Source organism: Oryctolagus cuniculus, chromosome 21, assembly GCF_964237555.1.
Source record: "Oryctolagus cuniculus chromosome 21, mOryCun1.1, whole genome shotgun sequence".
Taxonomy (NCBI): domain Eukaryota; kingdom Metazoa; phylum Chordata; class Mammalia; order Lagomorpha; family Leporidae; genus Oryctolagus; species Oryctolagus cuniculus.
The window spans coordinates 13,560,444-13,578,614 of record NC_091452.1 but is presented as its reverse complement, the minus strand read 5'-3'; the positions used below and the strand labels follow the sequence as shown (position 1 = coordinate 13,578,614).

Here is an 18,171-nt window from a genome sequence, read left to right as displayed (position 1 = left end):
GCTATCTTCCCCTGCTTTCCCAGGGTTGCATTTGCAGGGAGCTGGACAGGAAGTAGAGCAGCTGGGACTCGAATGCTCACATGGGGTGCCAGCATTGCAGGCAGTGGCTTTACCCTCTACACCACAATGCCAGCCCCCACTCATGGGAAAACTCTCATTGATAACTGTGATATTGATTACCTGTTGAAATGATGATGTGTATGCATCCCCTAATGACCGGAACATGTTCTGAGAAATGTGTCATTAGGTGATAATGTCATCATGCAAGCGTCGTACGGTACATTTACCCAGGCTAAGATGGCTGTGCTATCAACAGGTGACATGATTTTATGGGACTGCCATTGTATATGCAGTCTATCATTGAACAAAATGTTGTTAAGTGGTACATGACCATTTACCATACTTATTAATAAATTAATGGATTTATTGGATTAGTAAAGCAGTATAGATTTAATCTTAACCTTAAATATATTCATATTAACAATTTATCAATCTATCAAAATTAGTTGATATCAATAGTGTATCAAATTATCTTTTTGATATGTTTATTGGATAATAAGTATTTGCATATTTAATTTTATGTCCTATATTCCATCAGAATATATTGATAGCAGTACTTTAACACATTACTCATGATTTAGCATCAGTATAAAGCATATTGTTGAGTTGTAAATATATCATTTAAGGTGAGTCCATTATTAAAATTGGCTTCACCTGCTGGTTTTCTGTGACCGTCGCCACTAGAAAGCTGTCATGGCTTAAGCAGCTTGCGTTTCACCCTGTTGAGCAGCTGCTCTCGCGAATGCGTTTCACGCAGCGAAATGCCGTGGACACTCTTGGTATCCTGCGACCTGCACCGCGCTGTGGGAGTGCGCAGACCGCACATGCGCAGAAGCCAGATTCCGCCGCGTGGGAGCTCCCGGGCCCTGAGAAAGCAGGAGCGCTCGCTTGCCCTGGAGCCCACCGGGGTTCGCGCTGTTACCCGGCGAGGTCCAGGAGTGACCGCAGGGGGCTTTCGTTTGGCTGTCGTGCCCCCGCTGTGCCCACGTGGCCGTGCACTCTGAGGGCCTGGGCACGACGGTGCGACCTTGGCTGTGTTGCAGATCTGCATACAGCAGGGCTGGAAGCCCCCGAGGAGCCGCTTCGATGTCCTGCCGCTGCTGCTCCAAGCCAACGGCAATGACCCTGAGCTCTTCCAGATCCCGCCGGAACTGGTGCTGGAAGTGCCCATCAGGCACCCCAAGTAAGACAGGGGCCGACAGGCGTGAGTGGGGTGGGGGTGCCAGTGCCCCTGCCTGTCCATCCCCACACCTCCCAGCTCTCTGTCCAGCCCAGACAGAGCTGAAGGGGGCTCCGGCTCCTGTCCTCAGTGGCTCGGGCCCAGTGGTCTCTCATGAGAATCACTGAGACCCCTGGAGCAGCCTGGGGTCCCCATGTGCTGAGTCAGACCCTCCCTCTCGCCACTGCCGAGCAGCCACTAAGAACCTGCCCTGATCCAGCCCTCGGGGCTACAAACATGAAGCATCTATGGTCCACTGTAGACATCAATATTTTAAAAAAGATTTATTTGTTTGAAAGGCAGAGTTACAGAGAGGCAGAGAGAGAGAGGTCTTCCACCTTTGGTTCACTCTCCAAGTAGCCTCAACAGCCAGAGCTGAGCTGATCCGAAGCCAGGAGCCAGGAGCTTCTTCCTGGTCTCCTACATGGGTGCAGGGGCCCAAGGACTTGGGCCATCTTCTACTGCTTTTCCAGGCCATAGCAGAGAGCTGGATCAGAAGTAGAGCAGCCTGGGTGGGCACTTCAGGCTGCGGCTTCAACCCCTTCACCATCACTCAGACCCATTGATGTTCATTTAAAACTCCTCGGGGCAGGGTGGGGTCAAGTTCTAAAGGAATCTGTAGCTGGGAAGGCACTGCGCAGGCTATAACCAGCAATGCAGGGAAATGCAGAGGGAGGCCCTTGACTCAGGGACTCCTTAAAAAACTCAGTCATAATGAGATCTGCAGACAGGGCCCCGGAATCAGCTTCTGACATAGTCCCATCAGTCCCCAAGTCAGGGTCCTCTGACGGCGGAGGTCCCGCCCCTGTGTCTGCCAAGGAGACACCTGCCCCATGGTGCACTGGGCTGTGTTGCACTCCACAGGTTCGAGTGGTTCAAGGACCTGGGACTGAAGTGGTACGGCCTCCCAGCTGTGTCCAACATGCTCCTGGAGATTGGTGGCCTGGAGTTCAGCGCCTGTCCCTTCAGCGGCTGGTACATGGGCACGGAGATCGGCGTCCGCGACTACTGCGACAACTCCCGCTACAACATCCTGGAGGTAAGGCCCCTCCCCGGTCCCCACAGGGGAAGCACACAGCAGAGGGCACGGCTCAGTAGTCACGAGCTTCAGGGCTCAGGGACTGGAAGGGCTTCGAACAGAACCACAGTCCTGGGGAAGCTTCTGGAAACTCCTTAGACACCCATGTCTGTAGCAAGACACACAGCACACACCTGTGCTCACCCTGGTCATTGCACCTTGCATGCAAACTCAGACATTCCCAGTGTCCACAAATGCTCAGGTCCCTTAGGGCATGGAATTGGCATTGAACCTGCACACATCCTCCCATGCCTGGAGTCTCTAGTTTATGAAAACAACATAGTACAGTATATATATATATAAAAAAAACTATACATGGTTTCCAGTTTTTTGCAGCACAATAAGCTTGTGTTTTAATTCTGTTTTCCCACAAACTTTCTGAAGTCCCCTCATAACTCAGAATCATCTCACGGTGACTTACAACGCCTAACCCAGTGCCAGTGCTGTGTAAATAGTTGTTACGCTGTGTTGGTTGGAGAATAAGGACAGGATAAGTCGTCGGGATGTGTTCAGCAGGGATGCAGTACTTTTGCTAATATTTTTGTTCTGTGGTTGGTTGAATCTACAGGTAGGGAAGTCATAGTTGTAGAAGTGGATGTAGATGGTATCATGCGAATGTGCATTTTTTTTAAAGACTTATTTATTTACTTGACAGGCAGAGTGACACAGAGAGAGAAATCTTCCATGCGCTGGTTTACTGCGCTACAACAGCTGGGACTAGGCCAGGCCAAAGCCAGGAGCCTGGAACTCCATCCAGGTCTCCCTCCCAGGGGGCAGGGACCCAGTACATCTGCTGCCTTCCCCCACGCATCAGGATCAGAGTGGAGCAGCCAGGACTGCAGCTAGCACTCTGCCATGGGTCGCCAACATCACAGGCGGCAGCTTAGCCCACTGCACCGCAGCTCCAGCCCCCGCAGTGTGCATTTTCTGGGGGTGGTGGCGGATCATCTTCTTTCATGATAATGTCTCTGAGATTCTTTCACGTCACTGCATGTAGCAGTAGTTGGGGTACAGAGGGCCACTGGGTTCTCACGTAACCCTTACCGTAACCCCGAGGAACCATAACCGCCCCTTTACAGATGAAGAAACTGAAGTCTTTTGGGGAGAGAAAGTGGCAAATTCAAGGTCACACAGGAGAGCCCTTTTGGCTTTTCTCCTTTGGTGGCCGGTGGGGCCGGGGGAGGGTCTGATCCCCTCCAGGGCGGAGTCACCCTTACCTACTAAACAGTCCCAGATGGAACGTCCATCAGCACTGCTCTGCTCGCCTAGACACCCCGCAGCCTGCTGCTGTCGGCCTTGCATCTAAGGGCCTGGACAGAGAAGGGGCTGGCATTGCGGTGTAGCAGGTTAAGCCACCGCCTGCCACGCCAGTTTGGGTCCCAGCTACTCAGCTCCCAATCCAGCTCCCTGCTAATGCGCCTGGAAAAGCAGTGGAAGGTGGCCCAAGTGCTCGGGCCCCCGCCACACACATGGGAGACCCAGATGGAGCTCCTGGCTCCTGGCTTCAACCTGGCCCAGCTCTGGCTGTTGTAGCCATTTGGGGCATGAACCAACAGATGGAAGATCTCTTTCTTTCTGTGTCTCTCCCTCTCGCTCCATAGCTCTGCCTTTCAAATAAATAAATTAAAAAAAAAGAAGAAGAAGCAGAAGTTAAGTGCTGGGCCTGCTTCACACGGTAAATAAGGCGGAATCTAGTTCAGAACTCACGGCCAAGTGCCAGGACTACTGGTGTCTCCCCCAGAAAGCAGATGGCGACATCCTCAGTGTTGCTGTGCCTTGGAGTTACCCAGGGATGTTTGGGGTACCCAGGTCCTACTCTCCCAGATTCTTTTTTTTTTTTTAAAGATTTATATATTTTTTTGAAAGGCAGAGTTATAGAGAGGCAAAGGGAAAGAAAGAGAGAAAGAGAGAGCGAGCGAGAGAGCGAGCTTCCATCCTCTGGTTCACTCCCCAAATGGCTGCAATGGCCAGACCTGGCTGATCCAGAGCCAGGAGCCAGGAGCCAGGAGCCTCTTCCAGGTCTCCCACGTGGGTGCAGGGGCCCAAGGACTTGGGCCATCTGCTATTGTTCTCCTAGGCCAGAGCAGAGAGACTGACTGGAAGTGGAACAGCCAGCTCTTAAACTGGTGCCTATATGGGCTCCACCCACTACACCAGAACACCAGCCCCTCCCCCAGATTCTGACATCACTGACCTGGGGTAGGGCCTGCACATCAGCGTTCTTCAAGAAGTCCTGGAAGATTCCACCGGGTGACCAGCAATCTGGGCTCTGGCAGGAAGAGGAGAAGAGATTTCCACCTATTTGCATAGCTGTGGCCGGAGCTGCTTTGGGATTTGTAAAATCACATGTTTTTTTTGTTTTTTTGGTTTTTTTTCCCTTGCAATTAATTTCTATTCTTTTAACTGAACTCGTGCAGCTAAATGACAATAACAGCGTCAGGAGCTGTACACAGTTTCCTCTTTGCTAAGCGAACTCAAGTTTCCTGTGGATTTCTGTAAAGCAGTGGCTGATTGCTCAGCTTCTGCCTACGTGTCACAAATAAAGACCGCACGCAGAAGCCGGTCCGGCAGCCTTGGAGAGCGAATTAAGAAATCCGCTTTCTGATCGCAACTCAGAGTTCGGTGGCACAGAGCAGTCAGCGGGTGACTTCACGGAGACTCCCTCTCCCACCCCAGCCGTGCTCTCTCAGCCGCCTGTGTGTATAAAGGTTGACAGCTGGGACAAGGACGCCACTTACCCAACCTACGTTCCGGGCCCGTAATGAGACCCGGGCTGCCATCAGTGGCTAGAATTGACGGAGAAAGTAAAAAAGCAAGGCTTTAATTAAGGAATTTGCTACAGGGTCCTCCCCCGTCCTGACATCGGCGCCTGCATCTGTGTTCGCTGGATCATCAGTGCCGTGCGATGTTTTGGCCAAGTGTTTGGCCAAAGGTGTCAGCTTGTAGGGGAGTGATTCCCGAGCCCTGGCTGCCAGGCAGCTCTCTGGGCTCCAGCTGCAAAGCCCACTGGCTCCGTGGGCCTCGGGCAAGTCCAGGCACCTCTCTCTGGACTTCAGTCTGCCCATCTGTCAGATGGAGTCCTCTGGGTCCCCACCCCCCAAGCTCGGGGCACCCCTAGTCTGCATTCCAAGTAGGACCCACTCCAGGGGTGGCGTGGGATGGGTGGGGAGCTTTTGACAGCAGATGATGTCACACCTAGACAACCTCGGTAACAAAAATGCTCCAGGGATGCCTGGAGTAAAATCCCCCAGCCTCCTCCACCCTCCCGTGTTGCCCGCTTCCCCCGCCAGCTCCCCTGAATCGCCCGCTCTGAGCACAGGGCACTTCTTGTTGTCTCTTGGCTGGCACAAGCCTGGTTCCAGCACAGGGCCTTTGCACTGGCTCTTCTCTCTGCCCACAGCCGCCGCCGCCCCCACTGCCTCTCATCACTTAGGCCTCGCCCTGTGCGCCCTCTCTGCAGCCGGCCACTCTGGCTGGAGTCATCCACTCCCTCCAGTTCCCCGGTCTTCTGTCCCCAGGGATTGCCACTTATCCCAGTGTTAACTCTCTCCCTTCCTTCTGAATGGAGGCTGAATAATTAAAAAGCCAGCCAAGTCTCTCTAGTTTCCTGCTGCCTGTGGGGTCTCAATTTACAAAAACAATAGTAACTCTTTTGCAGGGAGGCCGTTTGGTTGGGATGTCACTTCGGGTACCCACACTGCGTATCAGGGTGCCTGGGTTCCAGCCCCAGCCTCACGTCCTGCTGTGTCTGCCTGCCAATGCAGACGCTGGGAGGTAGCAGTGAGGGCTCAAGTTCAGGAGTTCTTGCTCCACCCACTCGGGAGACTCAGATTACATTCCGGGCTCCCGGCTTCAGCCTGGCCCAGCAGTGGCTGTTATGGGCATTTGGGAAATATACCAGCAGATGGGAAAAGTCTCTCTCTCTCTCTCTCCCTCCCTCCCACTTTCCCTCCCTCCCTTCCTTCCTTCCTTTCAAGCCAATTTTTAAAAGTATTTTGAGGAAGTCAATCCACCCGTGACCTGAGTTGATTAGTTAGGAACCTGGTGAATGACGCCCACCGTGCCCCGCTTTGCCCCGCAATCCAGAGGCCCCCCAGCACACTGTGTTTCCCTCTCCTTTCAGGAAGTGGCCAAGAAGATGAACTTGGACATGAGGAAGACGTCCTCCCTGTGGAAGGACCAAGCGCTGGTGGAGATCAACATCGCCGTTCTCTACAGCTTCCAGGTCGGGGCTCCCAGGAACCGCCTCTGGGGGCGTCTGCCCACAGCAGGGGCTGCTCCCCGTCCTGAGTCCTGTGTGGGAGGGACTGCCTGATGGGGGCAGGAATAGGTGGTGGGGGTGGGGCTTGTTGCTTGAGGGCCTCCAGAATTGAGATGACAGGCACCCCTGTGTTCTAGGCACCCAGTCACATACCAGTGACAAAATCACTGTCACTGTCAGAAACATGCAGGGCCCCGATGGCAGCTGCTTGGTGGTTGAAGGCTGGAAATGTTATCTTCTAAGCCTTGCCTTCAGAGGGCGAAAGGGGGCGCTGTTAAACACCATGCCGGGTGTGGCTGGTTAGAACCACTGTTTGGGGAACCCATATCCCAGATCAGAGCTCCTGGGTCCCCGACCTGGCTCTGCTCCCAATCCCAGCTTCCTGTGAATGCACACCCTGGGAGGCAGCAGGTGACGACTCCAGCACTGGGGTCCCTGCCACCCACGTGGGAAACCCTGAGGAAGTTCCTGGCTCCTGGCTGCAGCCGTTGCAGCCATTTGGAGGTCCAGCAGTGAATGGATGATCTGTTTCCTTTTCTCTGCCTCTCCCTCTTCCAAATAAAATGAAGATTTTACTATAGATGAAAGAAAGAACAATTATGCTGGCATAAATCAGGATTCTCCTGGACCTAGAGATGGAGGCCACTCTCTAGACTACAACCCAGCTCTGTCCCCTGCGGGCCTCCTGCCTGGGCAGCTGGACACCACAGGTGCCCAGGAAAGGCACACGCGGGTTAAGTGAGACTGTGGATAGCCCGTGGGTCCCCATGCCCGGTGCAGGGAGCATGACTGCCCTGAGGACGTCACAGGGAAGAGCCGAGTGGGGGATGGGGTGCCTCCCTCTTCTCTCAGCTACCGGCACAGAGGCAATGGAGTTTCCAGGCTCATGGATGTGCTTGGGCGTGGCTTGAGGACTACGGTGAAGCCAGACAAGTGATTACAAAGGGAAAGTGCAGCGGGATCGGTGCTGTGACACAGAGGGCTGAGCGGCCCAAGGGCTTGGGTCCCTGCCACACAGGTGGGGGACCTGGATGGGGCTCCTGGCTCCTGGCTTCGGCCTGGCCTAGACCTGGCTGTTACAGCCATTTGGAGAGTGAACCAGCAGAGGGAGGATCTGGGTGGGTCTCCTTCTCCCTCTCTCTCTGTTACTCTGCCTTTCAAATTAATTTTTTTAAAAAAAGTGCAAGAACAAGGCAAAGGTTTGTGGGTAGAGAGGGAAGACGTTGCTAAGACAATGTGCAGATCCACATCTGCCAACCACAGCACGCCCTGGACACGCTTCGCTGTATTTACTGTATTTTTTTTTTTTTCAAGATTTTCATAGACCTGGGAGACAGAGAGAGGGAGACAGAGTTCCCATCAGCTAGTTTATTCCCCAAATGCCTACACTGGCTCATTTTCAGCCAGGTCTGGAGCTAGAAGCCAGATCCACAATCCAGGTCTCTTAGCAGTGTCGGGGACCCAATGACTTGAGCCATCACGCCGGTCTCGCAGAGTCTGCAATTAGCAGGAAGCTGAGTCAGGTGTCAGAGCCGGGATTCAAACCCAGGCCCTCCCGTGCAGGATGCGGGTGTGTCAACCACAAGGCTAGATGCCTGCTCTGCTTGTTTTAGCTCACCTTGACCATCTAAAATGTGTGTTTTAAGAGGATTTTATATCAGCACCATAAGGGGAGAGCCAGTATTGACTGGCATAAAGAGAAGGTGATTATAATGTTAAATAAACAAAAAAGGAAAACAAAGCAGAGTTATTCAGAAGAGGAGGAAGGGGAGGAAGAAGGGGAAGGGGAGGGGATGGGGAGAGGGAGGAGAAGAATTGGCAGGAAAGGCGATAAAGCACCAAACAGAGATGCTGTCCCGGGAGAGAATCAAAGCTTCACTTCGCTTCCAAAGACCGTCTTGGGGCCCCTCCATGGGGAAGGCTGCTCTGTGGGCAGGGGCTCTTCCTCCCTGACCCCTCGTCCCTTCTCCTCCTCCAGAGCGACAAGGTGACCATCGTGGACCACCACTCTGCCACTGAGTCCTTCATTAAGCACATGGAGAATGAGTACCGCTGTCGGGGGGGCTGCCCCGCCGACTGGGTGTGGATCGTGCCCCCCATGTCGGGCAGTATCACTCCCGTCTTCCACCAGGAGATGCTCAACTACCGGCTCACCCCCTGCTTCGAATACCAGGTCCGGCCCCCTCCGGCCCCCTCTGCACGCTGTGCCTTCTGCTTCCGGTGTGGGTGTTACACTTTAGAGGGCGTTTCCATACGGGCCCGTGAGCCTCCCATGACAAGTGGCTGCCGTATTGGACAGCACAGGTGTAGCCGCAAGACCAGTGCCCGTGAAATGAATAGTCGGGGGCCACGAGTAGGGAATAGGAGAGGCACTGGAGGCTGCGTGGGAGGGGGGCACAGAAGCAGGTGCAAGGCACCTGTGCTGTGGTTGCCCCTGGCCGAATCCGTCCCGTGGAGGCTGAGGTTTGGGCCGTCCTGAGCTGCAGCCGGAGGAGCCATTCCCTCCCTGCGCTGACCACATTCCTTCCCTGAGCTGACCACAGTGCTCTTTCTCTTCCCAGCCTGATCCTTGGAACACCCACGTCTGGAAAGGCACCAATGGGACCCCCACGAAGCGGCGTGCCATCGGCTTCAAGAAACTGGCAGAGTGAGTCCATGGCAAGGGGGATGGGTGGGTGGGGTGCCCACAAGCTCGAGAGCCCGGCAAAGGGACTGCTGGCTTCTCGGGTGAGCGATGGCTCCGTTTCCTCCAACGCCCTGTACCTTCATGGCCTCTGGGTCTGGGAGGTGAATGTTGCCACCGCGTCTTCTTCTCAGCCTCGCTTCGGTGCCTAGTGCCAGAAATGCCACAGGTCCTGGAGGCAGCGTGAACTCACTCTGCTGACAATAAAAATGGCGGTGCTAATGCCCTGGCTTGTAGCATTGGCCAGTTTCCATGGTGTAAATATTCGTACCATGGTGGTTTCTGAGCTGCCAACAGGGAGTCTTGAACCCAGAGCCGGGGAAGCTATGATGTTGGCTCCAGTCCCAATTTCACACACCCCATTCTTCATTCATTCTGCTGACAAATGACTACCAAGTGCCTTCTGTCTGCCAGGCACTGCGCTGAGCTCTACAAATGTCATAGCAAGCCTGAGAAATAGGGCCCCTGCCCTCAGGAAGCTCGAAGCTATTGGTGTGCCAAAGAATTACACAAGGACAGTCAACATTACAGCCGTGGCAGGTGCATCAGGGGCTGGCTCATGGTGCCATGAGATAGATGTGGACTCGATGGAGGTCCTTCGGGGCAGTTGAAGAGACAGCTGAGCTGAAGAATGAGATGGATAAGTCATCAGTGAGCAAAGAGGAGAGGAAGTAGGGTTATGGCCCAAGGCTGCCCAGGAGAGATCGTCCTGAAGAATACTTGGCCAGCTGCTCAGCGGCATGGGCCCAGCTGAGGCTGTTTAATGGGGCTGTCAGCCTTCTGCCCAGAGAGAACCCCCTGTGCCCAGAGCAGAGACCTCTGCAGCTGGCTTTGTGGCACAGACCTCGGTATGGCCTGAGCACCTCTCTTCAGCACCCCCTTGAGTCTAGAACTCTCTCTGTTTGACATCTACAACAGAGGCCTTGAGACAAGACACTGGTGGGCCTGCCAGGGGCTCACACCTAGGTCCTGGCTCCATGAAAGGGGTCATGGGACCTCTCTCCCTCCCTCCAGGACTCGCATCCCCTCTGCCAGAATCTCCCCTCCCCCACCCCCCGCCAGCCAAGCCAACACACAGCAGCAGCCATGCCTTCTCCAGCAGTAAGAGTTGGCGTACTCTCTGGGAGGGAATCTTTGCCTCTGTTCAGTCCCTGGGAGAAGAAAGAAAAAGACATCGAAAGCATCCACTGCACTGAGTTCGGGTAGAGACAATGGGAGTTAATTATAGATGCCTTTTCATGCTCGGATCATTTCAAGGGAATCCTCCAGGCACCTTTGATTCCTTTGGGTTTCTCCCCCTTAGCTTAGTGTCTTCCTGCAGCGTGGGTGGCTTGTAAAATGGTGACTCTCCCGGCAGTCAACCCCAGGTCGGGCAGACGGAGTGATTTGTCTTCACTTAGATTCCTAGAGAGAGGAGGGGCGCTCGCTCACAAGCTGAACCCAGGATTCCCCAGCCTCTGGCCTCTGTCCAAGGCCATCTCCTTGTCCCCAGCCCACGAGAGGCAGAGGAAGGAGCCCTGCTGTGGGCTTCTCTGGTTAGCTGGACAGAGGCTTGGCTTGACATTCAGCCCCTGGCCCAGGGCTTCAGGGCGAGCATCTTGGAAACCCATTGCTTCTCTTGGTAGATATTTATTCAGTGCCAACAGGAGCCGGGCTCTGCACAAGACCCTGGATGTGCAGTGCCCAAAAGAGCAGGCCTGCCCTACCCTTGTGGGTCTCTAAACTTCCTCATATCCCCTCTAATTCAGTATCTGTTGACTTATTGGGAATTCGTTTCTGTCTACCTATCACTCACACACACACACTAGAATGTAAGCTACCTGACAGCTGCTCATCCAAGAAAAGTCATCTGTGTTTCTCAGCTACTCTAACAGTGCTGGGAACAGAGTTAGACCTGGACAAGTACTGATGAGTGAGTGAACAAGGGAATGGGCGTGGGAGCAAATTTCAAGGCAATCGTTGGCATGCCAAGGGGCTTGAGACCAAGATAAACCCATCAAAGTACAGACTGATGCAACTAACCAACACACTGTGTTAATTTTATGTATTTATCTAACGTTTGAGAGGCAGAGGGACAGAGAGATCACACCCATCCCCTGTTTACTCCCCCCAAAGGCATTCAGTGGCCAGGGCTGGGTCAGGCGGAAGCTGGGAGCAGAGAACTCAATCCAGGTCTCCCACACATGTGACGGGGACCCAAGTACTTGAGCTGTCACTGCTCCTCTCAGGGTGTGCATTTGCAGGAAGCTGGAACTAGGAACACTACATAGGACTTGAACCCTGGCCCTCCAACATGAGACACAAGTGTCTTACTTAACCAGCATCTTTAGCACTAAGCTAAACACCTGCTCCTAACGAACCATTGTAACGCATGCCCCCCCCACACACACACAGCCCCCATGCTGTTTCGTGGGTTGTGGCTCTTGCCCAAAGATTCCAACCTGGCATCTTCTTGACCTTGTCCGATTCCCATCTTTTCCTCTCTTATCTTATCCCCCCAGAGCCGTGAAGTTCTCAGCCAAGCTGATGGGGCAGGCAATGGCCAAGAGGGTCAAAGCAACAATCCTCTATGCCACAGAGACGGGCAAATCGCAAGCCTATGCCAAAACCCTGTGTGAGATCTTCAAGCATGCCTTTGATGCCAAGGTGGGTAGAAAGGGGGCGGGGCATAAGAGAAGAGGAGAGAGGGAAGTCAACAGGGAAGAATTTGGCCTTGACATTGAATGACAGCACACCTAAAGATGCCCATTAGCACACATGCAATATTTGCCTAGCTCTCAGGGGACTGTGATGCCCCCGCCCGTGAACCCTGCATGCGTCCCCAAAATGAAATTCCAGTCTCTAGAGCAAAATACTGCAGCTTTGTGAGAAACCATTGTAAGGTCCATTTGGGAAGCTGCACGTTACGTGCATCTCAGTGGGTTTCCTAGCTGCTGTAGGACTTCTCGGAGCTTTTAGACACAAGCAAGGATTGTAATCTCCAAAGGCAAAAAGAACAGAGTGTGTTTCCCAGACATGAATGACCCTGGATCACTTACTTTCATGGAGCATTTCGGGAGACTGGGCTGCCCTAGACCCTTTCCGCTTGGAGAAATGTCGCTCAAGGGTGCTAAGACACAGGGCAACAATCTCTCCCTAAAGCAGGTGTCTCGGGTCCTCCATACTGCTGAGGGTGGGGATCCAGCTAGGTCCAGGCTGGTCATTCCTAGCCTAAATGAGCTCAGGAATGAGCCAAGATCAGGGGGTTCCAAAGAGCCCCGGGGCCTCAGCCAAGATCTGCCAACAAACGGCCAAGCCTTGGACCACTGCGCCCGACAGTGTGTACTCCTTCAGGCCACAGTGACCCTGGTAAGGCCTCCTGCTATCAAATACAAGTGTTCGCTTGAGCCCATTGGAACAGCGACAGCCGAGAACTGAGGGTGCTGCTCCCAAGGGAGATGCCTTGACATGACTCACCTGTCCCTTTCTCTCTCTTCTGCCCCACTCACTTTCTTCTACCTCCTCTCCCTCCTCCTCCTCATCTTCCTCTCTCTCCCCTCCTCCACATCTGTGCCCTCACCCACCCAGGTGATGTCCATGGAAGAATACGACATTGTGCACCTGGAACACGAAACTCTGGTCCTGGTGGTGACCAGCACCTTTGGCAATGGAGACCCCCCTGAGAACGGAGAGGTGAGGGGAGCTTCCACCCATCCTAGCATGTGGCTCCATCAGCAGGGAGAAAGAGGGGTGCAGCTGAGGCCCTTCCTCTGCACCTGCTGTTGGGTGACAAACCCCTCCTCGAGTCTCAAAGCCAGTGACTTCGGTTTGGGTCCAACTTAGGCACAGATCGGACATTCCCAAGTCCTCAGTCTGCTAGCATCTGCTGGTTAGTCCGACCCTGATGAGAATATTGTCACCTAAGTGTACTCCATGTTTGGAACAGGTCCCCCAACCAGGAGCTGCGTGTCCCCAGCTCCACGTGACAGAAGTCAAGACAGTATTTCTTTAATACATTTTTGTTTGTTTTGAGAAAGAAAGAAGCAGGGGGCCAGCGCTGAGGCATAGCGGGTAAAGCCTCCGCGTGCAGTGTCGGCATTCCCATTTGGGCACCAGTTCGTGTCCCAGCTGCTCCTCTTCTGATCCAGCTCTCTTCTATGACCTGGGAAAGCAGTGGGAGGTGGCCCAAGTCCTTGGGCCCCTGTACCCACGTGAGAGACCCAGAGGAAGCTCCTGGCTCCTGGCTTCAGATTGGCCCAGTTCTGGCTATTGCAGCCAATTGGGGAGTGAACCAGCGAATGGAAGACCTCTCCCTCTCTCTCTCTCTCTCTCCCCCTCCCTCTCTCCCTCTCTCCCTCTCTCCCTCTCTCCCTCTCTCCCTCTCACCCTCTCTCCCTCTCTCTCTCCCCCTCTTCCTCTCTCCCTCTCCCCCTCTCTCCCTCTCTTCTCTCTGTGTAACTCCGACTTTCAAGTAAATAAATAAATCTTTAAAAAGAGAGAGAGAGAAGCAGAGAGACAGAGAACACCCATTCACTGGCTCACTCCCCAGACACCCACAACAGCTAGGGCTGAGCTGAGCTAAAGCCAGGAACTCGATCAAGAGTCTCCCACGTGGGCAGCAGAGACCCAGACACTTGAGCCATCGCTGGAGCAGGAAGATGGAGTCAGGAGCCAAGCCAGGACTCAAAGCCAAGCTTTCTGATCTGGGGTACAGGTTTCTCCACCAGCATCCTGACCACCATACCAAATGCCCACTGGGACGCTACTTTTGTGGAAGGAAGGCCGTCCAGGGCAGTTATGCGTTTGGGTGGAGGAGCCACACCTGCATTCCTTCAGTCAGCTGACCCTTCGCTGCACCTGCAGCCCGAGCTCTGTGGTCTAGCCCAAGCCCCTGAGCGTCCCTGGCATCACCCCCCACTCCTGCCAGCCATCAGCTCCTTTTACCACCCACGACCCCAGCCCCTCAATGCCCGACCCTGTTCCACATTCACCAATGCAGGCTTCACATTGTGCCCATCTGTTTCGGCTTCCAGAAATTCGGCTGCGCCTTGATGGAAATGAGGCACCCCAACTCTCTGCAGGAGGAGCGGAAGTAAGTCGTGGCCCCTCCAGGGTCCCATGACACCCCGGGGGGCCGCCGAGAGTGGGCTCACTCGGAGGTCTCCTTGGAGTTCCAAGTGGTGGGTGGGGCCTCAAGTCCACATGTGACTGATTTCAGCTAATGGGTGTCTGGGCGCCGCCAGGGCTGATGCCTTGGTTCACGTCACAGCCTTGCACCTAGACTCCTTTTTCTGTCAAGTTAGAGATTAGAATCCCTGCCTTCGCTTTCTGGTGGGTAACGGCCAAGCAAAAATCTGGAAGGAGAAGTCCTGGGAAACATTAAGAGCGCCGTGGCCGGCGCCGCGGCTCACTAGGCTAATCCTCCGCCTAGCAGCGCCGGCACACTGGGTTCTAGTCCCGGTCGGGGCGCCGGATTCTGACCCGGCTGCCCCTCTTCCAGGCCAGCTCTCTGCTGTGGCCAGGGAGTGCAGTGGAGGATGGCCCAGGTGCTTGGGCCCTGCACCCCATGGGAGACCAGGAAAAGCACCTGGCTCCTGGCTCCTGGCTCCTGCCATCGGATCAGCGCGGTGCGCCGGCCGCAGCGCGCTGGCCGCGGCGGCCATTGGAGGGTGAACCAACGGCAAAGGAAGACCTTTCTCTCTGTCTCTCTCTCTCACTGTCCACTCTGCCTGGTAAAAAAAAAAAAAAAAAAAAAAGCGCCATGTAAATATCGGTTCTCTTTCTCCCTCCCACCCCCACTCCAAAGTCCGTGCAAGCAGCTGTGTCCCTAGACGCTGCCTGTCTGATGCTCCTGGGGACTTGCAGCTCCTGTGGAGGGGGCATTGGAAAGATGGGGCAGGTGTCTCAGAGGGCGGACCCTCGCGGACCCTCGGTCAGAACATGTTCTGGGTGGAATTGTGTCAGGCACAGTGCTGGGTTCCTAAGGCTGAAAATGTCTATAATCAGGGTTACCCTTGAAACGCCCTTGCCCTCGCCATGAGGTCAGAACGACCGGTGCATGCTCACACAGCCTCCCTGCAGTGATGCCAGCGCCGTGTCCCCTGCAGCACAGGGCAGATCTGGTGCCTTATGGAGGGCTCCGAACGCCGCAGCTGACTGAGCTGTGCAGAACTTCACTCCCGGCGTTCTCTGTACTGAGCGCGTGTTGCCAGACGCACACACATCTGCCGCCCAGGAGACAGAAAGTCCCGGAAGCCAACTCTAACACCTGAGTCCTCACTCTCCCCGCCCTGTCCTGGGTGGCCTCCCAGGAGGCCCCCGCCCCCCTCCTCCAGGGAGAGATAGGGTACCATCCACTCTCCCCTCTAGGTACCCGGAACCCTTGCGTTTCTTTCCCCGTAAAGGGCCTTCCCTCCCCCACGGTGACACTGAAGTCCACGGTCTGGCTGCAGCCCGTGACAGCCAGCGCAGGTAGAGTGTGCGAGTGGGCATGTGTGTATCAGTGTGGATGCACGCGCCTCCATGTGTGCACATGTATGCACGTGTGTGCACGCATGCCCAGTGCCTGAGCACCCTAGACCACACCCAGACCTCAAGGAGGACCAGCGTTCTAACCCAGGCAGCACCACTAACCCGCTAAGCAGCCTTGATCAAATTGCTTGACCTCCGTGGGCCTCAGTCTTTCTCATCTGCCAGGTGGGGAGAACATTTCTGTGCCTTGCCCACCACTGGGGACTGGGCTGTTGCAAGGATCCAGAGATAAGAACAAAGAGGAAGGCATTTGGAAAAACCCCCAGGCTCATACAAATGCACGTGGTTATTTTTACCCCACACCCATCAGCCGTCCCTCCCACACGAACGCGCAGCCGCCCCCTGATACGTTGCGTCACTTATTTGGAGAAGTGACTCAATGTGAGACTATTTTGGGGCAGCAAATACACTTCCATATATTTAGAACTATCCTGATGCCGGAGCAAAAACTTTGAAGAACGTCCAGCTTGGAAACCCTGCTGCCAACAGGCACAATGTTGTTTTTTCCTTTTTCCTTTTCCTTTTGCACTCAACTGTGTGTGTGGGGGGGGGGGGTTGTCTTGAGTTTTAATTTGGGGGCCTGCATTTTGGAGCATTTTGGAGGTCTTTGCTTATCTGCTCTGTCTTAGGGTTTTTTTGGTTGCTGTTTTTGCTTTGTCTTATTCTTGACTTGTCTGATACAAAATTTACCAGTTTGAGAGGAAAACTGAGAGGCCTGGCTTCCTTCTTCTTGGTCTCAAGGCCAAGGTTTGAGTCCCAGGGACAGCTCTCTGGCCCTTCAGAGTAAGGTAATAAAAATGTAATCTCTTTGTGGCAGGGCTCAGCATTTTTCATGTTTACTCGATGTGTGAACTGCGACTAACCCCTGAAATACCTAAGGGACCGTGCTGTGGGAGGGGAGTGCTGAAGGGGCTAGCCCAACACTGCCTAGTGGAGCTTTCTACAGTGATGTAAGACGTTGCTTATCCATGCTGGCTCTACTTGGCTGCCGAGTACAGTGTGGCTGGTGCAAGTGAGGAACCAAGTTTTTCACTGCACTTAATCAAATGCACCTCTCGCCAAACAGCCACACGTAGCCAACAGCTACCACACTGCACAGCACGGGTCTAGTCTTCACTACCTAAAGTTAGGTCTAGGAACAGGTGGCTTTGGCATCTCCCAGGAGCTTGTTAGAAATGAAGATTATCAGGCTCACCCCATGTTAACAAGATCCCGGGTGATTCTGGGGCACATTATTATTTGGGAGACAGGAAAGACTGGTCAGTTGGTAGTTAGGGGTGGTCAGTTTGAATCCAGCCTTCTTACTGGTTTAACCATTTTAGCCATCTGTGTCTCAAACGTCCTAAGGCAAACGTGGCTAGACACCTTGTACAGGCAGGGTCAAGTTCAGATGCACAGATCCCACTGTGATGGGTGTGGAACTGTAGGCACAGCCAGAGGAGTGTAATGGTTTGACTCTACATACCAGAGAAGGTCTCAGGATCACAGCGAGTGACTTGAAGATCCATCAGCGGTGTTGACATCAAGGGAGGGCTCCAAGCCAGAGCTCACAGACTCCCCTTTGTCTTGGCAGGAGCTACAAGGTTCGCTTCAACAGCGTCTCCTCCTACTCGGACTCCCGCAAGTCATCAGGCGATGGGCCCGACGTCAGAGACCACTTTGAGAGCGCTGGACCCCTGGCCAATGTGAGGTGAGCAAGGGTCTTGGGGGCCCAAGAAGGCTAAGGCTCTTGGGGGGCTGGGCCTGGTTGCAAGATGGGGTCTTCGTCGTCACAGTGGGGACCTTACGTGCCCATCCATCCCTGGTAAAACTGGCTGCATCCTGGCTGTCCCCAGGTGGCTGACCCCAAACCCACTAAAGCACACTACCTCGTCTCCCCATTTTCCATACCCGAGTTCTCTTTCTGTACACACTCCCCCAGAACCCCACACCCACGGTTCACCCATCATTTGTGCCAAAGGATATTAATCTCTGGACGTTGCCCAGTGAACAACCCTTCCTAAGAGATGCATTTTACAATTGATAGAAGCTTCTAGAAACAGTCTGCCATGGCCCAGTGGTTCTCAATCCTGAATGCACATCAAAAGCACCTGGGGATGTTTGCAACATACCAATGTGACAACCAAGGCCACTTCCAGAAATTCTGAGGTGATTGATCCAGAACTGAGCCCACCCATTTCTTTCTTTTTCTTTTTCCCTGTAATTCTCTGCAATTGACTCTAACATGCAGTCAAATTTGAAAAATACTGGCCTAACCCCATATTTTCCAATGTGTGGTCACTTAGTATGTGATAATTTTAGGCAGCCCATGAACAAGGATTTTGTACTTCAAAAGTTACATGGTCAGTTTGATTTGGGAA

General features: G+C 53.9%; 1 protein-coding gene across 1 annotated transcript in view; it reads left to right on the top strand.

Annotated features, from left to right (window-relative positions):
- Positions 1–18,171, top strand: part of NOS1 (nitric oxide synthase 1) — a gene marked incomplete at its 5' end in the record, with an annotated part of 86,199 nt that overhangs the window by 38,944 nt on the left and 29,084 nt on the right. Inside the window, 9 exon segments of the mRNA NM_001082385.1 lie at positions 1,104–1,243; positions 2,144–2,318; positions 6,481–6,582; positions 8,597–8,791; positions 9,180–9,265; positions 11,803–11,947; positions 12,869–12,973; positions 14,314–14,372; positions 17,385–17,501. Of these exon segments, the coding sequence (NP_001075854.1) occupies positions 1,104–1,243; positions 2,144–2,318; positions 6,481–6,582; positions 8,597–8,791; positions 9,180–9,265; positions 11,803–11,947; positions 12,869–12,973; positions 14,314–14,372; positions 17,385–17,501 (1,124 nt within the window).